General features: G+C 38.4%; 1 protein-coding gene across 1 annotated transcript; it reads right to left on the reverse strand.

Annotated features, from left to right (window-relative positions):
- Positions 1-1,249: 1,249 nt before the first annotated feature.
- On the reverse strand, positions 1,250-22,028 carry LOC149607118 (ATP-binding cassette sub-family C member 2-like). The gene is made up of 11 exons (XM_089860427.1): positions 21,984-22,028; positions 20,883-20,982; positions 20,380-20,453; positions 19,650-19,817; positions 17,435-17,619; positions 17,123-17,228; positions 16,494-17,018; positions 10,241-10,440; positions 9,919-10,045; positions 1,431-2,200; positions 1,250-1,361 (listed from the first exon to the last, which is right to left on the reverse strand). The coding sequence occupies exons 1-11, from the start codon at positions 22,026-22,028 to the stop codon at positions 1,250-1,252; spliced, it is 2,412 nt and encodes an 803-aa protein (XP_089716553.1).
- Between the last annotated feature and the right edge of the window lie 277 nt (positions 22,029-22,305).

The following is a 22,305-nucleotide window of genomic DNA, read 5'->3' on the forward strand; positions in this document are numbered from 1 at the left end:
AGAACCAGATGCTTTCGTCGTAATCAACTTGAAAGCTTTTACGGCCATTTTTAGCGTCTGTATCTTTGGTTTCTCCGCCTCCTTCATCGTTCTCTTTTTCGAAATATGCGTGAACTCGTTGAAAGTTCACATGTGTACATCTTAAAAGATCTATTTCGTCTTTGACAGAAAAGCTGATGATATCCGCATTTCATTAGTTTATTCTCCAGGAAAGTACTTGTTACTTTTTAATAATACTAATTTCACCCTGTAGAAATTGGGCAAAAGTGTAAATATGCCGGGCTCATATAGTTTTAAAAGTGCAATATAGAATACATATAATAGCGTTAAAAATAGTTATTGTAGCCCAAAATAGGAACTACTTTTCTCATTTCCATGTTGCCTTGCTGGCACGTAATAGTGAAAGTTTAGACCAAATTAAAAGAATCAAGAATTTTTAAAAATTCAATGTTGTTTTCTTATGTATCTCATTATGGCTTAAGGGGATTCTGGTTATGTTACTGACCAATGAAATTACTCGATTTCCTCTTTGCACAAATTAAAATAGCGTTCCATCGATTGTCACGCCATCTGTCCAATCGGAAACTAATTAAGTTTCAAAACAGACAACTATCCCATTAGAATTTACGAACTTATTTTTTTTTCTGGGCTAATTGTGGCTTAGATCTCCGTGGAAAAGAAAAATGGGGACTATGGTGGACGTAATTCTATACAGCGAATAAATTTTTCCAACCATTTTAAAACTTTAGAAGCAGCAAAAGAGAAGCTTCGGCTACATTTCAAATAGTCTTAGAGTTTGCGAGTTTCCGACAAACTAGCGTAAAATAGAAGAAACTCTAGTAGTAAGTTAAGCCAATCCTCTTTGTTTTGTTTAAAAAAATTTGATTATATTCAAGTTAGGCCTTTTCTGTTGTGTCAAGCCATATTTCACGCAACAAATCAAGGGGTAGAAGACGGCTGACGTACCGTACCACTTCGGTTTTTGGTTACGATAGGTTATGTTCGCCTTATTCACATATCCAAAAGCCAAGGCTTAATTTCAAAGAGTGTATTTTTATTATTATTTGTGCTGATAACGTTTAATAATTTGATTTGAGCAATTACTATTCAAGTATTATAGATATCTTAACTAGTTGAGACACCAAGTGCTCTTTTAGTAATGAACTAAATGCAATAAGTAGTTAATAAGACTCTTAACGAACTGTACATAGCATTAAACTTAAGGTATAGTGCGTAATTTTAAGCTGACTTAAACTATGTTAGCATCTTTGGCCAAATCGTAGAACATTGTCTGTTTATTCCTCAAGAGAACATGTGGGGAGTCGAATTCCGTAATTCGTCCCTGATCGAGAACCATCACCCTTTGAAAAATTAAAAGACATCACATTAGCCAATCGTTTTAAGCTGATTTAAGTGGTTGGTAAACTAACTTGTCGTAGTCTAAGATAGTGTTTATTCTGTGCGCGATGGTAATAATGGTCGAGTTGGCGAATTCAATTTTGATGGTCTCTTGAATGAGATCGTCGGTGTCCATGTCGACCGAGGCCGTCGCTTCGTCCAAGATCAGGATCTTGGTGTTCCTCAACAAGGCACGAGCCAAGCAGACCAACTGACGCTGACCGACACTCAGGTTGTTACCTCCTTCGGTCACGGGGTGATCCAGTCCCTGCTCGAGTGACGCCACAAAGGTTTTCAAGTGCGAGTGTTCGAGGGCGGCCCACAATCGCAAGTCGTCATGTTGCCCAAAGGGATCCAAGTTGAGTCTGAGCGTGCCAGAGAAGAGTACTGGCTCTTGTGGGATGATAGTCAGTCGCGATCTCAAATCGGATAAGCCCAATCCCTCCACCTCCACTCCGTCTATGACGATCTGGCCGCTCACCCCCTCGATAAGGCGGAAGAGCGCCAGCGTCAGCGACGACTTCCCAGCGCCTGTCCGCCCCACCACGCCAACCTTCTCGCCGGCTTCGATTCTGACATCTATGTCCTTCAAGACCAAATCTAATCCTTCTCGGTATTTGGTGCTGTAGTTCTGGAATATGATTTGTCCTCTTTGAGGCCAGTCAGCTGGCGGTTGACATTCTGGTTTCTCCCATTCAGCCTCGGACTCCAAACGACAGTATTCGTCTACTCTTTCTATAGAGACAACATTTGATTCAAAACCCGTAGTGGCAGCGATGAAGATTTTCAGAAATTGCAGGAGCTAATATTTAAAAATATTAAATTATTACCTAATTTGTAGAAAATAAATAATTGTTCCACATGCTAGAAAAGCCTGCACAATTTATTTTCAAAATTCAGGGGAAATTATCAAAATAGCCAGTTAGATTTAAGAATATAATAACTTTCACAGATTAGACGACTATAATGAAAGGATCATAAATATTAAAATTTTGATCCATGGTTCCTATAACTTTATTTATAAATTAATTTAAATGAGATCTGCTACTTCATGGAGGTTTTTTTTTTAAACTTTAATTAAAAGTATTATCACGGGAGCTTTCGGACCGCGGTCCCTCTTCAGCCGTTGTTAAATTTAAAATGTTTAATTAATACACAACTAATAATTCAGTTTTTTTACATACATATTCTTTATCTATAGACAGTGATACGCCCCCTATTTTTTAAGATTAAACCCCCTTCCAACCATTTGTATTTATCAACCGTTGGTCTAAGTTCAATTTTGCTCTATCCTTAATATAAACTGCTTCTTTGAAGCATCGTTTATACCAATTCGTCTCTTGACATAAAACTTCTATTGAATCCCATTCAATTTGATGGTCGTTTTCTTTTTTAATGTGAGCTGCCAATCCATTATTTTCGTCTAATTTTTTAACACAATTTTTGTGTTCCATTTGTTTTTTTCTTAATTGTCGTTTTGTTTGACCTACATATTTCTTGTTACCTCTCCGAGTGACGTATGTCATTACCTCTCCGAGTGACGTATGTCACGGAGAGGTTCTGTAACGATCGTGTGTGTCTGTCTGTGTGTGGGTGTGTCTGTGTGTGTGTCTGTGTGTGTGTCTGTTGTTACACCCACGTGACCGCGTTCGCAGTTTCCAAATCGGAGCAAACGTGTTCGCCATTTCCGAACTGCTTTCACAGTCACGGAAATGGCTACTCTATGGCGAGTTCTCACACCACCATCTTCTGGTCTTTGTCCATCCCACACGGACACCAGTCTGTACTTACAGGCTTCTAATCACCACCATCTTATGGCCTTCGTCCATCCCACATGGACACCAGTCTGTACACACTGGCTTCTAACACCACCATCTTCTGGTCATTGTCCATCCCACATGGACGCCAGTCTGTACACACTGGCTTCTAACACCACCATCTTCTGGTCTTCGTTTTTGTCCATCGCACATGGACACCAGTCTGTACTTACTGGCTTCTAACACCACCATCTTCTGGTCATTGTCCATCCCACATGGACACCAGTCTGTACACACTGGGTTCTAACACCACCATCTTCTGGTCTTTGTTTTTGTCCATACCACATGGACACCAGTCTGTACACCTGGTTTCTACGCCACCATCTTCTGGTCTTTGTTTTTGTCCATCCCACATGGACACCAGTCTGCACACCTAGCTTCTACTCCATCGTCATCGTTGGGTTTAAGACATTCGCGGCGATCAGCTAGGGTTACGAGAAACGTCTAGCCTCCCTAGGGTGGGTTGTCCACGATAGGTTTTCGCAATTGCGGTTGTTCTTGCTTTTAACTGTAGTTCGACACCCTTATATACTACCTATTTGAATAAGGCGAAGCAACCGGCGTATGCTTCATTTCAAACGCCAATATTAGTCAAGTCTCTCAAGAATGTTTAATTGTTCTATTTTAAAACGATGTAACGTTCAATAAGGCGAATAACTAGCGAAGAAAATATTAAATATTAATTATATTAATTTTAATATTTAAGATAATCTTGTTTCTCAATTCAAAATTAATACGGAAAGAGTTAAAAAGCAGTCTATGCTTTTGTCTGTGTGTGTCCGTCCGTTGTTACAGTAGTGCGCTGCGTTAGAAGTTCGTTTTGTTTTGATGTGTAAAGGAATCCTACAGAACCATAATATTCCCTTTATCCTTAATATAAAGTGAATATGTGGAAATACTTTTCGTAATTATGATGCATTTAGTACTTTTGTAGCTTTAAAGCTCTATTTCATTTTGATATTCCAAAATTGTTTTTTAATATTATTATTTAAAATGGATGTTTATATATTACCTAAGCTATACTACATCTGTTTATAGCATAATCCTTTCTAAAGTGAATTCAAGTACAATGCTCCTATGTTGGTCAAGAGAACTTTTATTTGTCAATAGGCCTAGTGAACCAAAAAGTAAACGCTTGGGTTTGGATTTCGTTTCTGTAATGCAGAGACATTAACGGTTCAGAGTGAGCCGAAAGTTAAGTACACTTTAGGCTTAGATATTATAATCATGGTGGAAATCTGGGCCGCGTTCAGCAGAGCCCAGCGCTGTTAACAGTGTCCTACATAACGGGATTTTGTTTTTGAATTTTGACGTCACGGTGCTTAGCGCTGAGCTAGCGCGGTCCTCAAAGAAAATAGTCGGCTTTTTGGATAACGTGACGTAAAACGTGTAGTTCTCAGCTTGGCGAAAAAACCATGGATGAATTAATACAAATAGCTCTTTGGGACTATAGCTATTTAATTGGCGTGAAACCAGTTGATCACGCGAGAATTTTGAGAGATATGCTAGTTTCCAATTTTAATTATAAAAGTTGTTATCTATCTCTATAAATATGTTATCATACAATTTTTGTTAAGCCTTGGTACCTTGCGCTAGCGTCATTTATAAAACGCCGATGACCGGAGAGAAGCTATGACGACAGAGCTCACCGGTAAACATTTCCAAAATCCGCTGTCTTTTTTGGTGAGCTCTGCTGAACGCAGCCCAGACCAGTGAAAGGTCTGATCGTAATCGGATAATAGCTTCGTGTTTTCATGCTTTTTATGGTACGCATTTACTTTTAGTGTGTGTAGCCACAAATAAGCTTTGGTGTTATGTAACGTTAACAGTCATGTTGACAAACTAAGAAAATCGTTGAGGTGAAACGAGTGGATAGTGTTTATATGGCAACCCTGATGTGAATATGGCTTTGAACATAGAGGGCATACAGTTGAGGAGTAGAAAATTGGGCCTTTACAAACACGTAAAGGTAGTATCCCTCCAAAGTTTTATCTCTTCATTTCCCGTTTCTCCCCCATCGGATGATTTTAATGTGTACAAGTATATCATTATTGGATGTAAAATGTCGTCTGATTTACAGTATATTTGCTATGCTTTGTATACTGCTTTAATATTTCATACATTTTAACTTAAGAAACATTTCCATATCTGGGTAAATAAGTTTGTAAGTAGTCGTCTTGACTCGGAGAGGTAATATTTTGGTTTTCCCAACTTGTTGCAATTACATTGAATTTCATACACCACTCCCGTTTTTTTCATTTTATCTATTTTTGGTCTACATGGAACACAAAATTTGTGTTAAAAAATTGAACTTAGACCAAGGGTTGATAAATACAAATGGTTGGGGGGGTTTTAATCTTAAAAAATAGGGGGCGTATCACTGTCTATATATAAAAAATATGTATGTAAAAAAAACTGAATTATTAGTTGTGTATTAATTAAACATTTTAAATTTAACAACGGCTGAAGAGGGACCGCGGTCCGAAAGCTCCCGTGATAATACTTTTAATTAAAGTTTTTAAAAAAAAACCTCCATGAAGTAGCAGATCTCATTGTAATTAATTTAAAAATAAAGATAATTAAAGGATAATGGTATATCGGATGCCCTTATAAAGGAAGCTCGTCGAGTGGATATTCACAACAGTTTTCTGCACCTTTGTAATTATGAGTTACGTGTGGGTTGCGGGTAATCTTTAAAGCAAAGGTGAAGTTAGCACGTCGATGGACTATACACTATAGTTTTAGGCAATTATATAATAAGAGGTAAACGTGTGGGTTTATAGCACTGTCTCACGTAAGTATATAGAAATTCACAATTTTTCGCTAATTTTCCCATAGGAATAACAAGAGTTTTTTTTGGTATTCCAGCACATTGAATCATTTAAAAACTATAGTAACGATTCGGTATATTGCTGAATTTGTATCTTTAGGGTCGGATAGTTCTGTTTCAGTGGAATCGAATACTTGTGAATTTGTAACTGTGGTGTCGGATACATGTAAAGTTGTAAATCTGGTGTCGTATACTTGTGAATTTCTACCTCTGATGTCGGATACTTGTGAATTTTTATGCCTTTGGTGTCGGATACTTGTGACATTTCTTGTATCTTTGTGGTCGGATACTTCTGAATTTGTATCTGAGGGGTCGGATACTTCTGAATTTGTATCTGAGGGGTCGGATACTTCTGAAAATGTATCTGAGGGGTCGGATACTTCTGAATTTGTATCTGAGGGGTCGGATACATCTGTTTCTTTTGGGGTTGGATAAATCTGTATATTTGAGGTCGAATACTTCGGAACTTCTATCTGTGGGGTCGAATACTTCTGTATTTGTATCTTTTGGGCCGGGTACCTCTTAATCTATATCTATGGGGTTGATATACTTCGGAATTTGCAATTTTAAGGTTGGATACTTCTGAACTTGTATCTGTGGGGTCGGCTACTTCTGAATTTGTATATTTGGAGTTGGTAATCTCTTATGTGTATCTTTTGGGTCGGATACTTCCTAATCTGTATCTTTGGGGTCGGGTTCTTCGGATTTTGTATCTGTGGGATCGGCTAGATTTAGTTTTCACCACCTTCCAATTAGTTTCTTTAGTTACAAACCTCATTCCACTAATGTATTAGGTTCCCAGCCGCCTTCCACTAAACAAATAAGGCTACTAATATATTAAGTAATCTACCGCATTCCAATAGTATACTTAGTTGCCGACAGCTTCACAATAGTACATTAAGTTATCAACCGCCTTCCACTAACATATATTCAGTTACCAACCGCCGCCTTCAACTAACGTATATTCAGTTACCAACCTCCTTCCACTTAAGTTGTCAACCACCTTCCACTAACATATCAAGTTGTCAACCAACTTCCACTAACATATCAAGTTGTCAACCACCTTCCACTAACATATCAAGTTGTCAACCACCTTCCACTAACATATCAAGTTGTGAACCACCTTCCACTAACATATCAAGTTGTCAACCACCTTCCACTAACATATCAAGTTGTCAACCACCTTCCACTAACATATCAAGTTGTCAACCACCTTCCACTAACATATCAAGTTGTCAACCACCTTCCACTAACATATCAAGTTGTCAACCGCCTTCCACTAACATATCAAGTTGTCAACCGCCTTCCACTAACATATCAAGTTGTCAACTGCCTTCCACTAACATATAAAGTTGTCAACCACCTTCCACTAACATATCAAGTTGTCAACCACCTTCCACTAACATATCAAGTTGTCAACCACCTTCCACTAACATATCAAGTTGTCAACCACCTTCCACTAACATATCAAGTTGTCAACCACCTTCCACTAACATATCAAGTTGTCAACCACCTTCCACTAACATATCAAGTTGTCAACCACCTTCCACTAACATATCAAGTTGTCAACCACCTTCCACTAACATATCAAGTTGTCAACCACCTTCCACTAACATATCAAGTTGTCAACCACCTTCCACTAACATATCAAGTTGTCAACCACCTTCCACTAACATATCAAGTTGTCAACCACCTTCCACTAACATATCAAGTTACCACCGCCTTCCACTAATATATTAAGTTACCACCGCCTTCCACTAATATATTAAGTTACCAACCGCCTTCCAATATTAGATTTAGTTACCATCCGCCTTCTACAAACATATTAAGTTTCCAACTGCTTTCCACTAAAATTGACACATCTTCAGTATAATTTTCTTTTCTCGAGGAATATTTTGATTGGTGCATATTATAAGGTTAAGTTTGGCAAGTGAAGGGTAAGTTAGCTTAGGATAGAGATTAGGTATTTATAAAAATACTTGTGAAGATAAGTTCGAATTATTGTGTTCTTGGTAGATGCATTTCTTACGAACGGCAGAACATCGATCAGGGTTTAAATCGGGTCTTCACTCTTCAGTATCAAGAGGTAAACGTAAAACCAGCAGAGATTTCAGCTTGTGGAAATGGATTTTATACACAGGCTCAGTGGCGTAACGACGTTTGTTGGGCCCGCCCGCAGCCCGACAATTACGGCCCCTTATTGAGTGTCGAGCTTTCAGAAACTATGAAAGCATCACGAACATAACTTCTTTTCCCTTTCATAATTTATAGCAATGCGCCCTGTCACCGCTCTCGATTAAGATTTATCATACATGGCTCACTCCCCTAAACTGCAATGCAGGGCCTCAACTCTTCAAAGAATTTTTAAAACAAAAAGTAGGATTTTCTTCGCAAAATTATAGCATTATATAGGACCAGATTAATCAAATTAGAGGATTATACGGGACTCATAAATGATTAGATTTAGAGTGTGGATAATATACTTTTATTGAGAACGTAAGACTCTTCAAATGAGCGTTACATCGCACCAAGATTTAAACAAATACTGAAGGGCTCACGCAGACATTCATTAAGATTTACTTGAAAAAGTGTGACTATTAGTTAAAATGCAACTGTAAGCAAAAAGAGACCTCAGTGAGTGAAAGTGACCAAATCAAGCTCTTTAAAAGGGTCAGGCAGGAAGAGATGTTTTCAGAGATGACAGATTTTCAAAACTCTTTTTTATAATAAAGCATATTTTAAAGGTCTGTGCTATAATTCAGTTCAATCTGTGGGCTTAGACATTTAATTGAAAGGTCTGAAGCAAAATTCAATTGTGGTATTTTGGAGTGCAGAGTGAGCAGCTGAGAATGGAATGTAATTGTTATCATTTCATATAAAAACCTTAAATAATCGAATAAATTCAATTATGTTAGAATTGTAAATTAAAAATTCCTGAGCGAGCGAAGCGAGCGACGCGATTTTTGGATCTGACGTAATGAGATATCACCATGAGTTAATAATATGTTAGCTCCCTATAAGTTACTCAGGCAATTCATTTTTATACTCCAGCGTTTTCTCCCGCGCCGCCGGCTTCCCAATTATATGCGACGCTCTGCGGCCGCCACGTGAACGAAAATCTTATTTACTCTTCTTTCCGGTTTTCCCCCGGAAGCGCGTGTAGTGGAAGCTAGCTAATGATATCGGAGCTATTTAAGCAGCCGAATATTTCGCTCAGTAGCCTCGGTTAAGAAAACAGTTAAGAGATCCGTGGATTGGATTTAGATGTTGTATAACTTTCTCGTTTCAAGTAACAATAACAACTCTTATCTTTAGCATTCTTTATCAATATCGGCAAATTGCATTGAGTTCCTGCATTTTTTTCTCTCAGTACTGACTCAAACGCCATGATTTAATGTTAAATTGTTAAAACATAAACATTCACGACTAAAACGCTCCCTTGGTGAAAAAGCAGCCGAGGACTCGAGGTCGAGGAGCCGTACGAGCGGCATTTTTTTTTCGACAAGAGAGAGCGCAACAATCGGATTTTTTCCCGCGCGGGCGAAATGGGAAGAAATCGCTGGATACATTACGCCTATGGAGCCTGAGTAACTTATAGGGAGCTAACATATTATTAACTCATGATATCACTAATTCTGCGTTGTAAACGTCATACAGCTGGGATTATAAATAATTACTTTGAAATCTCAAAAATATAGGACTTAATTGGACGATTTGTGAAATTATAGGACACTTTATAAAATATTGGACAATCAGTCTATAAGCAAAATTTCGAAAGGGCCCCCAAAAGCCATGGGCCCGCCCGCAGTTGCGGGCTCTGCTCCCCTGTAGTTACGCCACTGCACAGGCTTCGCCTTCAATGGTAGCGCTTACCCGATCGGCATTTGCCAAGATCAATCCTACAAAATCAGCCGACAGAGTCGCTTTGCTCAAAACTATAAAAATTGCGGTGCAAAACATCAAGCAATTGCCCAAGACATTGTAGCGTACTGTCAGCCATCTGGAAAGAAATTGCATTTTATTGACTTAAAGAAATGAGTAGCGACTTGGAATGCCCGCTTTGCTTTGCATCTACAGCACGGTTTTAACTCAAAGGTAAAAATGTACCGTAGATGGTGATAAAGCTTTCGTTCCAAAACCAAAAAGAACAACTGCAACTGAAACCAGGCTTTACTGACGTAATTAACAAAATTACCTTTGAGCCATGTCCATCATATAATTGGCTGCAGTACTTTCATCGATCAGTTTCAGGAAGTGTCCTTCGAAGATCTCTACGGCGTCACACGCCCTGATGACAGTACTGCCACCCGCTGACCCTCCTACGTGCGAAAACAAGAAGGAATTTCTCAAGCTTGTTATCCGCTTGAATTGACGATTGCTCGACATCAAGAAACGCTGAAAAAGATATAGAAAAATCTTCAGTTTAAATTCGATGTAATGAAGTAATTCCCCCGGGAGTGGGCGCGAGCACGACGGTGGTTAACCGTCTATGCTTTCTACAACATTTTGCAGTAAAATATATTATTGCCAAAACGCTTTAAGGTGTTCAATATTTCAAAGATTTGTTGTTATTTTAATTTTGCGGGAAAGGTCTGGGTGAAACAGTTTCGGTTAGTACATTCATGGCACCAAGGCTTCATTCCTTTCGCTTTAAAGGGTGGGTGAAAAGGAAAATCGGGTGATTTTTTTATACATTATTTTACTAATTATAAGACCAAACTTTAAAGTGAAACATAACGCCGAATGATTTTAAAATTACAATTAGTTTGAAATATCATTGATAATTTTGAATAAGTACCTCCGACCAATTGCGTAACTCCCTGCTTTTTTGTTAACAAAATTCTCGTGGCACCCTCCACGATTGTGACATAAATTTGATCAAATATCGCGATAAATTTCATTCGACACGGAGCGTGCCAAAAGAATTTTGTTAACACAAAGGCAGGCCGGTACGCGATTTGTCGGAGGCACTTATTTAAAATTAACCATGGAATTTCAAAATATTTTTTTTTCAAAATCATTATGTGTTATATCTTGGATGTTTCACTATGCAGATATATCTTATGATTAGTAGATGAATCGATAAAAATCACTTGATTTTCCATTTCACCCTCCCTTCAAGAGATTTTCTGAATTAATATCACAATATAAACAAGTTGGGAAACCAAATTAAACCTCTCCGAATCGAGACTAAGGGCTGTCTATCTACTTATTTTTCTGAATTTGCACTAGCGCTATATATTGATAAAATTTTAAATAATGAATTATTCAAGACTTATTAAGAGTTCCATTGACAACTCGATTGGCCTGTAAATACTACCCTCTCGTTACTCCTAAAAAATATTCTTAGTTATATTGCATGTTTGTTAACATTTCTCTACAACGAGAACATGCATCTAAAGAATGGTAGCTTGGCCAATAAAACCTATAACCGGGGCGAACTTATTGAAGTCATCACTCATGGTTCTATTTTAATTCTTTGAAACTGCCTCCTGCACTCTGCTTCTAGGTTAAAACGTGGTTTGCATAGTCTGAAGAACACTGCCCGCCTAGAAAAAGGAAATACAGTAAAGCAGACGACACTTCCAACCAATAATTACATCTTATAGAGTAGAATATTAGTCAATAGAACAAATTCGTTGGGATATTGCCATAAAAGTTGATAACGGAGAGAAGGTTCTACTCTTCTTTTAAGGGGGAAGTCTAGCCTTTTGAAGAAATAAAGGCAAATTTTCTTGAACTAAATACAAGATAACTAAATTAGATAGAACATCGCGGTTTGTTTTAAAAATAAATTTAATGTCTATTGTAGCGATTGATATAGTTTTGAGAATTTTTTTTAAGTATAATTAGAATTCGTCAATTTTAATTTAAAATAGACAACTCCCTGAACTGAAATCTCTAGTTCTAAACGCTCGAATTGCAAAATTCCAATTGTCAGCGGTCCGTACCGAGGCTTTGTAGCAAATGATTGCTTTGATGACTCTAGCTAAAATAGATTTAAATTAAATGCGAAATTTGTAATCCGAAGCCCGCGTTTCAGGTTTTCTAAAGATGGCACCACTATGGCACTATGTATGAGTTGGCTTTTGATATATACCTTATCTCAACCCTGGGCGAGTTCTAGGCGTTCCTCTCAATCATTCGTCCACGCCCTTGTATAACCCCATGCTCTCCAAATTTTACCGTCATATTATCTTTCTCTACACCGTCCTTCTATTGAATGGGGGGGAGATTTTTTTTGAATAGGCCATTCTCGTGTATATAGAGCTTTTACCTTGTGTATCCTTTCTCGAAGGTGGGCGAATTTTGTAGCTATTGATATATGGTTTGGTAGATACCAAACCATAGACCCCCAATTTCTTTGTCCTGTTAGGGATTAACCTTCCCTGCTTTTTCTAGGAAGGTTTCGACAGTTTTAGCCTTTATTATTTTTTCCATAGAAATAGTTTCGCCTGCATTAGCAACTTAGACTGTCCCCATAAAGTTTATTTAGGCATGATATTTTTCGCACCTGACAGTCGACCTTTCACCACCCCCCAAACACCCCTTCTCAAGGGACGATTTTCAGAGCCATCTATATTTTCGATTAGGCAAAACAAAAATGTAAAGTGCTGCCTCTAGTGGCTTATCTGCGTACTTCAAATCGCTAGACTTCCCCCTTAAAGACCTTATGCTACTTATTTATATGTGTATTTAACTTTTGGCTCACTCTGAACCGTTAGGGCCTCCTCAATGAGGACACAAAACAACACCAATATTGGCATCGGCGTCTTTACTCTCCAATAATAGAATCAATCCGAACCGAACCGAAACCTAAGCAATTGCAGGATTAAATTAAAGCTTAACTTTCAATTATTATATATAAATGTAGTATAGCTTAATCTAATATAGCAACTCATTTGAAATATAAATATGAAAAGATGCTCTTTCAATTTCGAAATGAAACAGAGCTCTTTAGCTACACAACTACCAAAAACGGATTTATGGGATAAGAACGTCGGAGTTAGCGAATTCACTCCCCATCCTCGCATACTTTATTGAGAAACTTCGTCTGCTTATATTTTGACTCCATCCACAAATTCTGTATATAGCTACTTCTAGAGATCGAATTTGTGGGTGGAGTCTAAATATAAGCAGACGAAGTTTCTCAATAAAGTATGCGAGGATGGTACTAGAGGCTAAAGCTACGATCCGACGTTCTTATCCCATAAATCCGTTTTTGCAACTACTGAATAAATCGTAATGCCCAAACATATTTACTTAATATTTTGAAAAATGGAAAATATTATGGTTTTGTGAGAATTTTTTCATGCCAGCAGATGGTGAAAACAAGAAGGGAGTATGAACCAAGGGGTGGAATCTAGAAGCTTATTTAGATTTGGAAGGATATTGCTTAGGCTTTTGCTGTGCACCTCAACAGTTCTTTAAATAAGCTCTAAGTGTATCACACTCTAGCTTTCGTTGTTGATTTAATTTATCATGAAAATACAACCGTCTCTATCCTTTATAAACTGTCAACCATGCCATTACTCGTCCTTTACTAACTTTGAATAGTTCCCATGGTTTGTGTTGCAATGAGACAAGTCATAATTACTCGCTTCATATTAAGTATGAAATGCGTAGTGTTTCAACTTCAGATACAATCTCCATTGCTCGTTCTACATAAATTTTGATGGGTGTCTTTCTGAAGGAGGTTTTTCTTAAATAATTAAATGAATATAATTGTTATTAATTATTTTAATCGTCAGTATTTTACCTTAATTATAAATAAAGGCTCTTTTAGACGATCCAACTTATTGATTCAGCTCGATGGGTAAAAAACTTGTATCAACTAAAGGCCCGTTCACATTACCCAACTTTAGTCAGCTGACTAATCATAGACTTGTCAGGCCGACTTGTCACCCAAATTAGTCAAGTCAGGTCACTCGTTCACACCACCCAACCAGTCGGGCCGACTACCTTCGAAACACAATAGGACGTACAAAGCGGTACATAATGATATTAATGATTTGTTTTGGATTTTAAATGAACTCTTATTCTCGAATAAATTCGACTACTTTACGAGCATCAAAGCTATTCCCATTAAATTTCTGCAGTTCAGAACATAATAAAGGTCAATAATATCAGAAGTAATATTGGAAACTTCTCTACTATATTACTTCTGATAATATTCAATGAGGAACTATCATCAAAACGTAATAATTAACCCATGTTAAAAATGGCCAAGGCCCGAAATCATTTTTCAGGTTTTCATCGACACTTAAATAATGGCCGATACTGTCGGTTCTCTCTCTCGAGCTGAAAGAAAACCAGTACGTGTCCCATGACGTAATAGCCAAGGCTTATTGTGATTGGTTTGCTCCCTCTCTGACTTTAGTCGGCCCGACTCCAATCGCCTACCTACCCGATTAAAATCCGAGCTTGAACCTGACAATAGTACGGTTGGGTGAAACGTTCATATTGCCTGACAATCTGGCCTGACTGGTCAGATCGGCTTTGTCAGCTGACTAAAGTTGGGTAATGTAAACGGGCCTTTACCCAACTTTAGAAGGCAAAAGTGTAAGTTCACACGACTAAACTTTTAACGTCAAATGGAACTTTTAAAGCGCCACCTACCTTGGCACTTACGAAATAACCCGCGAAAAAGGCTTTTTTGTAATTCATTTTGATTGACTGAAGAAATGAAATCAAGAAGTTGAGTCAGCAAAAATTGGATCACTGATCCAATTTTTCCTAGCCATCTTTTTTGGTGACTCAACTCATCTAGCGTCTATACACACGATCCAACTAGTTCAGTCAACTCGAGTTGATCCATCTAGCTGAGTCAAAAAGTTCGATCGTCTGAAAGAGCCTTAAGTCGATTTAAGAAACTTTATTCCTAAAATCATTTTAAACATAGCTATTGTAAACGTTTGACTTTTAGCGAACACCTTCAGAATTTTAGTAAATTTAGGGTATATAAGGCAATTGATTCACAGTAAGGGATAAGGAAAAGCGCAACTGCGAAAACCTTTGGTGGCGTCCGGGGCGATCGCACCTTAGGGAGGCCAGACATTTCTCGTAACCCTAGCTGATCGCCGCGTATATCTTAACCCTATCGATGATCATGGAGTAGAAGCCAAAGCTACAGATTGGTATGCATGTGGAATGCGCCAAAGACCAGAGCTCTCCGCTCTGGTTTGGTCTTGGAACAAATGGGTCTCGGGACAAATTGGTCTCTGGACGCAAAAGTCTCGTTATAAAAAAATTATCACCCCTTCAGCATTTACTCAACCAAACCTATTCCAACCTTGTTTGGAGGTAAGAAGATTATTTATATAATGAATATGAAAAGTCAGCCTCTTAGCACGAACAATTTATTAAAGGAATGGTTCACCCATAAACTTTTTTTGTCTCTTAGCGTCACTAGTACTTTTATAAAGAAGTGCTTGGCCAGACCTGCCAGATAACTTTTTTTGTCTCTTAGCGTCACTAGTACTTTTATAAAGAAGTGCTTGGCCAGACCTGCCAGATGACTGGCTGGTTTAAATAGACGTTTAGCCAATGAGATTTTAGCACTCCAAGCAGAAGAATTTAGCCGGTCGGGTTTTTTTGTCTGACAATTTAGTCTTCAAGTATGTTTAGCTCTCGTTAGTCGTTTCGTTGATCAATTTGAATCAAAATTAATTACCGAAATGCCAAGTTGTATTATAAAAGACTGTCAGAGTGTTAACTCTAGGTGTGCGGTTAGTTTTTATACTGTTCCCGATCACTGTAACTACCCTTATAGTGCATCAAAATGGTTACGATATGCCACGATTCGCTAGCGTACTATGGGCCTTGGCTACGGCGATCTATACGGGCTTGACTACGGCTCTCTCTACGGGCGCTGCCAACGTACCTTGTCGCCGGTCTAGCGCTCAACCGCGTAATAGTCGAGTTTACTTTTTAGTAGAAGCTTGTTCTATAGATCCCTCGGTTAATAAGATGGAGGACTGAATTAAGATATGAGAGTGACGTATCGCACTCTCTCTGGCTTTGCGGAAAAGCACCATACAGGCGCTATAAGGTCCTCCATGCAATTAGTTTTTCTGATTTAATTTAAAATATACTTAATGTAAAATTTTTTCAACTCTCGAAATCATGGTTTTGGGTGTAATTAAAGGGATTACAGCAAAAAAAGGTTTATGGGTATACCATTCCTTTAACTATAATAGAAATATTATAAAAGGTGGCAGCTAATTAATAGGACAATATTTTGAAAATTGTGGCAACGGATTATTGGGACTATTGTTTTGGAAAAGGTGACAGCTAATTAGGTAACCAAATAATCACGAGACCAAACCGTCCCGAGAACAAAAAATCACGAGGCCTAATAGTACAGAAACCGTAATATTCCGAGACCAAATAGTACCGTGTGATACTGAATAATTACATATGACGGAACACTAAAATCGAGTTCCTACCTGAAGTAAAAGGTATCCAACAACAACAGCAATGCAGGGAATTAGAAACAATGGTAAATATATTGCAATTCCTAACGGGAAAACAACTAAAAAGATCAATCCCCAATTGGTTAGTCTTAACATTAACGGTAGTTGCTGGTCAAGGGAATCAATATCTTGGGAGAAACGATTGAGTATCCTTCCTACGGGAGTCGTGTCGAAGAAGGACATGGGAGAATGAGATACGCTGTCGAGCATTTTCTCATGTAGAAGGTTTGCCGCTCGTAGACTGCGAAAGATGTTCATGGTTATCGAGTTAAATGTGGTAACTGCTTGAACTAGACCTAGAAGGAGTATGACTGCTATACGGGTTGCTTTTAAGTCTGGGTTCGCTTTATAATCTTCCTTGGAGTCCGCGCACCACAAAGACAGCCAGTATATTGACACAAAATTTAGGACTGTAGCACTGGTGGTTATTACTGAGAAGATCGCATACCATGTTATACCATAGGCTTTAAAATATTGTTTGTATTTTGATACGGATATCTGCAAATGCACAATAAAAATATCAGGAGGAAAAACTTGTCAAGAGATTATTAGAAGAGGCAAAGAAAAGTCCAAACTCTCTACGTATATTAAAGAGTACGTACGTTTCCTTCTTTAAGCGTCTCTTTAGTCATGAGTTTTGCCTCATCTTCATTTGAGACCTTTCCTTGGGATGCAAGATGAAATCTCTCAGCTTTGATATATAAAGTACTGAAAAATTGCATTACCAAAATCCATAAATTAGCAAAGAGTGTTAACTTTGACAGAATCAGATCAAGAAATTTGAAATAAGGTCAGAGAAATAAATTCGCTGTTATTTTGTAATGAAAGTGAAAAGTTCAATAACTTAAAGCTTTTTTTGGTTTTATACTACGTACTGGCGGTAGAAAGTGTTGATATATCTCCAAATTACTCACGACGGTTCTTCTTTATTCTCGTCGCTCATGTCATTCATGTGTTGAGTGAAATAATCTTTCGCCATTCCATCACGACTCATAATTTCGTCATAGGTACCCTTTTCGATGATTCGTCCGTTGTTCATAAAGAAGATCTCGTCCACTTTTCGGATGAAGCTCAAGTTGTGCGTCACCAAAACTCTCGTCTGTAGGAAATTGAATTAAAAATTGTTGAGCGAACATAGAACTACCATATACAGAAGCAACTTCAAAAGCGAGAGACTCGTAAGGGTTCATTTGCTATAGCTTCAGACTTAAAGCATCAATATATTTTGATCAATTTCGATCCGCTATTAATGGAGTTGCACAGATTGAAATCGAAATTTATTCCATTTAAATAACTAAGTATATACGAGATGTCAGCTGAAATTATTTTCAAGGTAAAGACACTGCATGAATACTTTCCGTGCTGCGTATTCAACTACAATCGGGTCGGAGCCTCCGAAATGATCTAAGCCCGTGCTTATCGCGAAGCGAGAATATTTTTTTTAACTAATTTAGTTCGCCGTGTTTTCTCGCTTGGTGGCGCATTTAGTACCGTAAAATAAGGAACTTCAGCATCGTGATCCCGTCGACTGCTACAATATTTGGGCAAGGCATAGACGTAGAGCGGTGAAGCCGAGGTCGTGGATAGTAAAAAAATATTTTAGATAATTTCCGTAGACCTTTATTAAACAATCATGCCAAAGAAGTAAAGGATAAAAAAGCTAAGGTTAAAAAAATTAAAGGTTACGAAGGGTACAAAAAATCCTCTTATGGTATATTAAAACTGTGAATTAGCAACTTCAAGAAGAAAATCTCGTAATTAATTTTGTTGTCCATACAATCTAACCAAAAGATTCAATAAAAAGTGAATATCTCCTAAACAAAACAACGTTAATTTATGTGTGAAACGTTTCTCTTTCATAAAATTTTTATAATTGGTTCCTAAAATATCAACGATAACTTATGGAAGACCCCGGTCGCAACGGTAATAACAGCGCCATCTAGAACACATATAGGGTAAAAATATTTCCTTTATGAAACTGGATATTTCCCCACATAAAGATCGACACGCACGGACCTAGATCATTTCGGAGGCTCCGATCGGGTTTTAATGGAAAGTACCACCACTTTTGCATGTCTAAAATATGCAAGTAGTTTGTGTTTCTGAATTAATTTTAGTTAATTGATATCCAAATGAAAAACGGAAAGATATGAGGCGTTGTTTTAAAAACAGTGATGTTCTACGCGATTTAGCTATTTATAGGTCCTCGACGTTTCTTGGTCACGCTATGGCGCTATTGCTGTATTATTTTTCTTTTTCCGAGATTATTTTTGAAACAGCATTACCCGCATGGGTGTGTTTATTTAAAAACAACCAAAACCGGAGAATAGGCCAAGGGAGCTTGAAAGCATAGATTTTAACAGGGCCGGATTAAAGGGGGGCCGAGGGGGTACTGGCCCCCGGGCGCAAGGCTTGTTGGGGGCGCATTGAGTTAAACTATTCCCCCTTAGGGACATTTTCTGTTCCGTTTTTTCCGACTTAAGGGGGCGCACACTATATCGGCCCCCGGGTGCAAAATTGCTTAATCCGGCCCTGGATATTAATAAAAGTAACGTATAATGGATTCCCATCTCTTAGCTCCCAGAAGGCATTTCGCTAAGGTGCCCGTCCAGAGAAGGAAATATAAGACTTGAGCCCCTCCGCTAACCTGTTGAGTTTTTGCTCTCTGCCCATGGACGAAATTTCTAAGGCACCACTCAAGATTCTCCGGAGAGATACAGTTCCTTTCCCCATGTGACCTTCCGCGACTACCTACTCATTCTCTCGAGTGTAGCGCATATTTGTTACCTAGATGGGTAATCCATAATACGTTAGTATTTATATAGTATGTTGGTAGATGATTCGTGTCTGCCGCGGCATGCCAGAGAGAACCCAGCTCTTTCCTGTCACTGAACGTAATGATAGGTGAATCCGAATGCTATATACATGTGACATGACAGTCTCTTCAAATTATTTGAAAAATGGTGCTAAGCTGAATGGGTTTTTGGTATGTTAAAAATAATTTAAGACAGAAGACTAATTATTATTTCCCTTCTTGTAAAAATAATGGTCTTTCACTTAAAACAAAACGACCACTCATTAATGGTGTCTTAGCACTTTCGTAGAAAATATAAGAGGAACCTTTTTTACTTTCTTTCGAAGAAATCCCTTTGGTCCGATGACTTCGCTGAATAGATGTTTAGCTACGTGCGAGTCAACCGCTCCCAACGGGTCATCGAAGAGATAAACATCGTCATCGCGATAAATTGCTCTGGCCACGTTGACCCTTTGCTTCTGACCACCACTCAAGTTGATACCCTATCATGGGGAGTTTATCATAGAATTAGTAAACGAACGCATTAATAACGAAAGCAGCCATCTATGAAACTGCAACTATCGATATCATTGATAAGCTACTGCTGGCGTTAATATTTTAAATAATGAGTCATTCAAGCATTATTACGAGTTCTATTGACCATTCGATTGGTCTGAAAAGACTACCCTCTCGTTACCCCTTAACAATATTCAAAGTTATCCATCATTATTGTTAACGTTTCTCCACAATGAAGATAAATTATCCGTAGCCACTCAAAAGGAGCACATGCAACGAAGAAAGTAAGACCTATAACCGCGGCGATCTAATAACGGACATGAAGTTATACAGTAGATGATTAGACAGTTTTTGAATTCAGTTCTCTTTAGATTTTTACCTCTTAGAGTGACGATGATGTTACGGAGAGGTATAACACTGCCTTGCTGTGTGTGTGTCTGACACCGCGTTCGCAGTTGGCAAACCGGAGTAAATGTGTTCGCAATTTCCGGACCACGTTCGCAGCTATCTACATAACAACAACACCATGCACTAGTCTTTCGTATATACCACACATGCCAATCTGAAATTATTGGCTTCTAATAACACCATCATATACTCGTCTATACCAAATAGACACCAGTCTGCAACATTATAATCGTTAGGATTAAGATATACGCGGCGATCGGCTAGGGTTACAAGAGACGCTTGGCTTCCACCAAAAGTTCACGCAGTTGCGCTTTTTCATATCCATTGATGTGAATCAATCGCCGTATAGCCTAAATTTACAACAAGTCACGCAAATAAAATTTACGTGGATATAACTAGGTGTGGCAGGAGTGGGGAGGGCGTGTTAGTTTCGAATATGCTAGTATCAAGATGGCCCAACAGTCGGGGTAGATTAAATTTTTAGATAAAAACGTCTTTTCGTCTATCCAACATCCCCATGAAAACCACAAACACACACACTCACAGAACATAATCAAAACTCGTAGCTAAAAACTGCTTACAACTATATACATATTGAAGTTTTCAACGACGACTACAATAAATAACAGCAACCCAGCCATTACAAATAGTACAGTTAGTACTCTTTCCGCCTGAAACTGAATCTCTCATTCTAGCTACCTGGACAGTATTACCCATCCCCATCTCGCTAACTCCAAAACCGGACTTAAGAGAAAAAAATTTAATTTCAAACGCGTTCAAGTCAACGAGCTTCGATACAGTTGTCCATCATATTAAAACCAAATTTGAGGGTTACTGCAATATAACAGTGTGAATGTTTTAGCGATGTCAACATTGTTTCTTTCCCAACACTTTCAAAAGCCTGAAGCGGATCTTTTCTTAACAAGGCGACCCAAGGGCTCGAAATAGTAGCCACATCGTACCGTACTTAACAGGCGTACAGAAAAAATTTGAGTGAATAGCCCCTCGATGCGCTACCTTTAACTGTTGTAAAATTATTACTTAAATTTTTTTACTTCTGTTATAACAAGAAGGAATTTACTATAGGAAGACCTAAGTAACGAGATTTTACGCTTTTATTCTTACGCCGGTGTTAGTGGACAAGTAAGCCCCACCCCTTTCATGTCCGTCATTGCTCTGCGCATTCCTATTGGATCTTGTGGGGATAGGTCATACAGACGCAAATGACATATTCGGACTAGATAAAAAAAAACCTCGAAAAAAGTAAACAAAAAATAGAGGCTGCCAGCGGTGCAGAAACGGTACGCGAATGGTTTTTAATTGCCAATAACAAGTTAGTTAAAGGTTTTAAGCCTAACTTAATGGATTTTGAAAACGTGAAAATCGTTCGATCTATAATTGTTTCTAAATCGAATCAAGTGTGCTATACTTATGATTTCGTGAGTTCCAAAAACCAAACAAAAGCTTAAAGGCCGACTTCCAGCGAAAAGGGTTCTAGCGAGCATCGAGACTAACAATGAAGCGACCGTGCCGATTTTCGAAGCCCCGCTGGGTCGAAAGCTGGAAGGGTTCTCGCTAACTGAGAGCGGTACAATGTGGTTCTAGCGAACTGAAGATGAACAATAGAAATCCTTTTCCTCTCAAATTTTTGCTTTCCCCTGAAGGAAATGCTCTATTGTGTATCTTCAGTTCGCTAGAACCACATTACACGGCTCTCAGTTAGCTAGAACCCTTCCATATTTTACCCCAGTGGCGATTCGGCACCAGTAAATTCGGCACGGTCGCTCCATTGTTAGTCTCGATGCTCGGTTTTCAGTTCGCTAGAACCCTTCTCGATGGAAGTCGGCCTTTAACGAGATGGTAAAAGAGATAGATGGTGGAAAACATAGAGTAAGATAAGATATTAAGTCCCGCCTCCGTTTCCACCCTTCCCCCACACATGAGGGGGGATTGTCAACTATCACTCGCGCACCGGACTCCTTTTTAGGCCTTCTTATAGTAAATTCCTTCTTGGTTATAATTATAATAGTGTGACACGAACGGAAAACGTAAGTACCCCACGATTCA

Source organism: Phalangium opilio, unplaced genomic scaffold (assembly GCF_054372755.1).
Source record: "Phalangium opilio isolate 3A_F unplaced genomic scaffold, DU_Popi_V2 ptg000352l_1, whole genome shotgun sequence".
Lineage (NCBI taxonomy): Eukaryota > Metazoa > Arthropoda > Arachnida > Opiliones > Phalangiidae > Phalangium > Phalangium opilio.

Coding starts and splice junctions, on each gene's coding strand:
- LOC149607118 (XM_089860427.1), bottom strand. CDS start 22,028: ATGGAGCGACCGTGCCGAATTTACTGGTGCCGAATCGCCACTGGG. Junction 10,441..16,493: donor TTGGATACCTTTTACTTCAG/GTAGGAACTCGA, acceptor TATCTTTTTCAG/CGTTTCTTGATGTCGAGCAA. Junction 10,046..10,240: donor ATGATGGACATGGCTCAAAG/GTAATTTTGTTA, acceptor ATTTCTTTCCAG/ATGGCTGACAGTACGCTACA.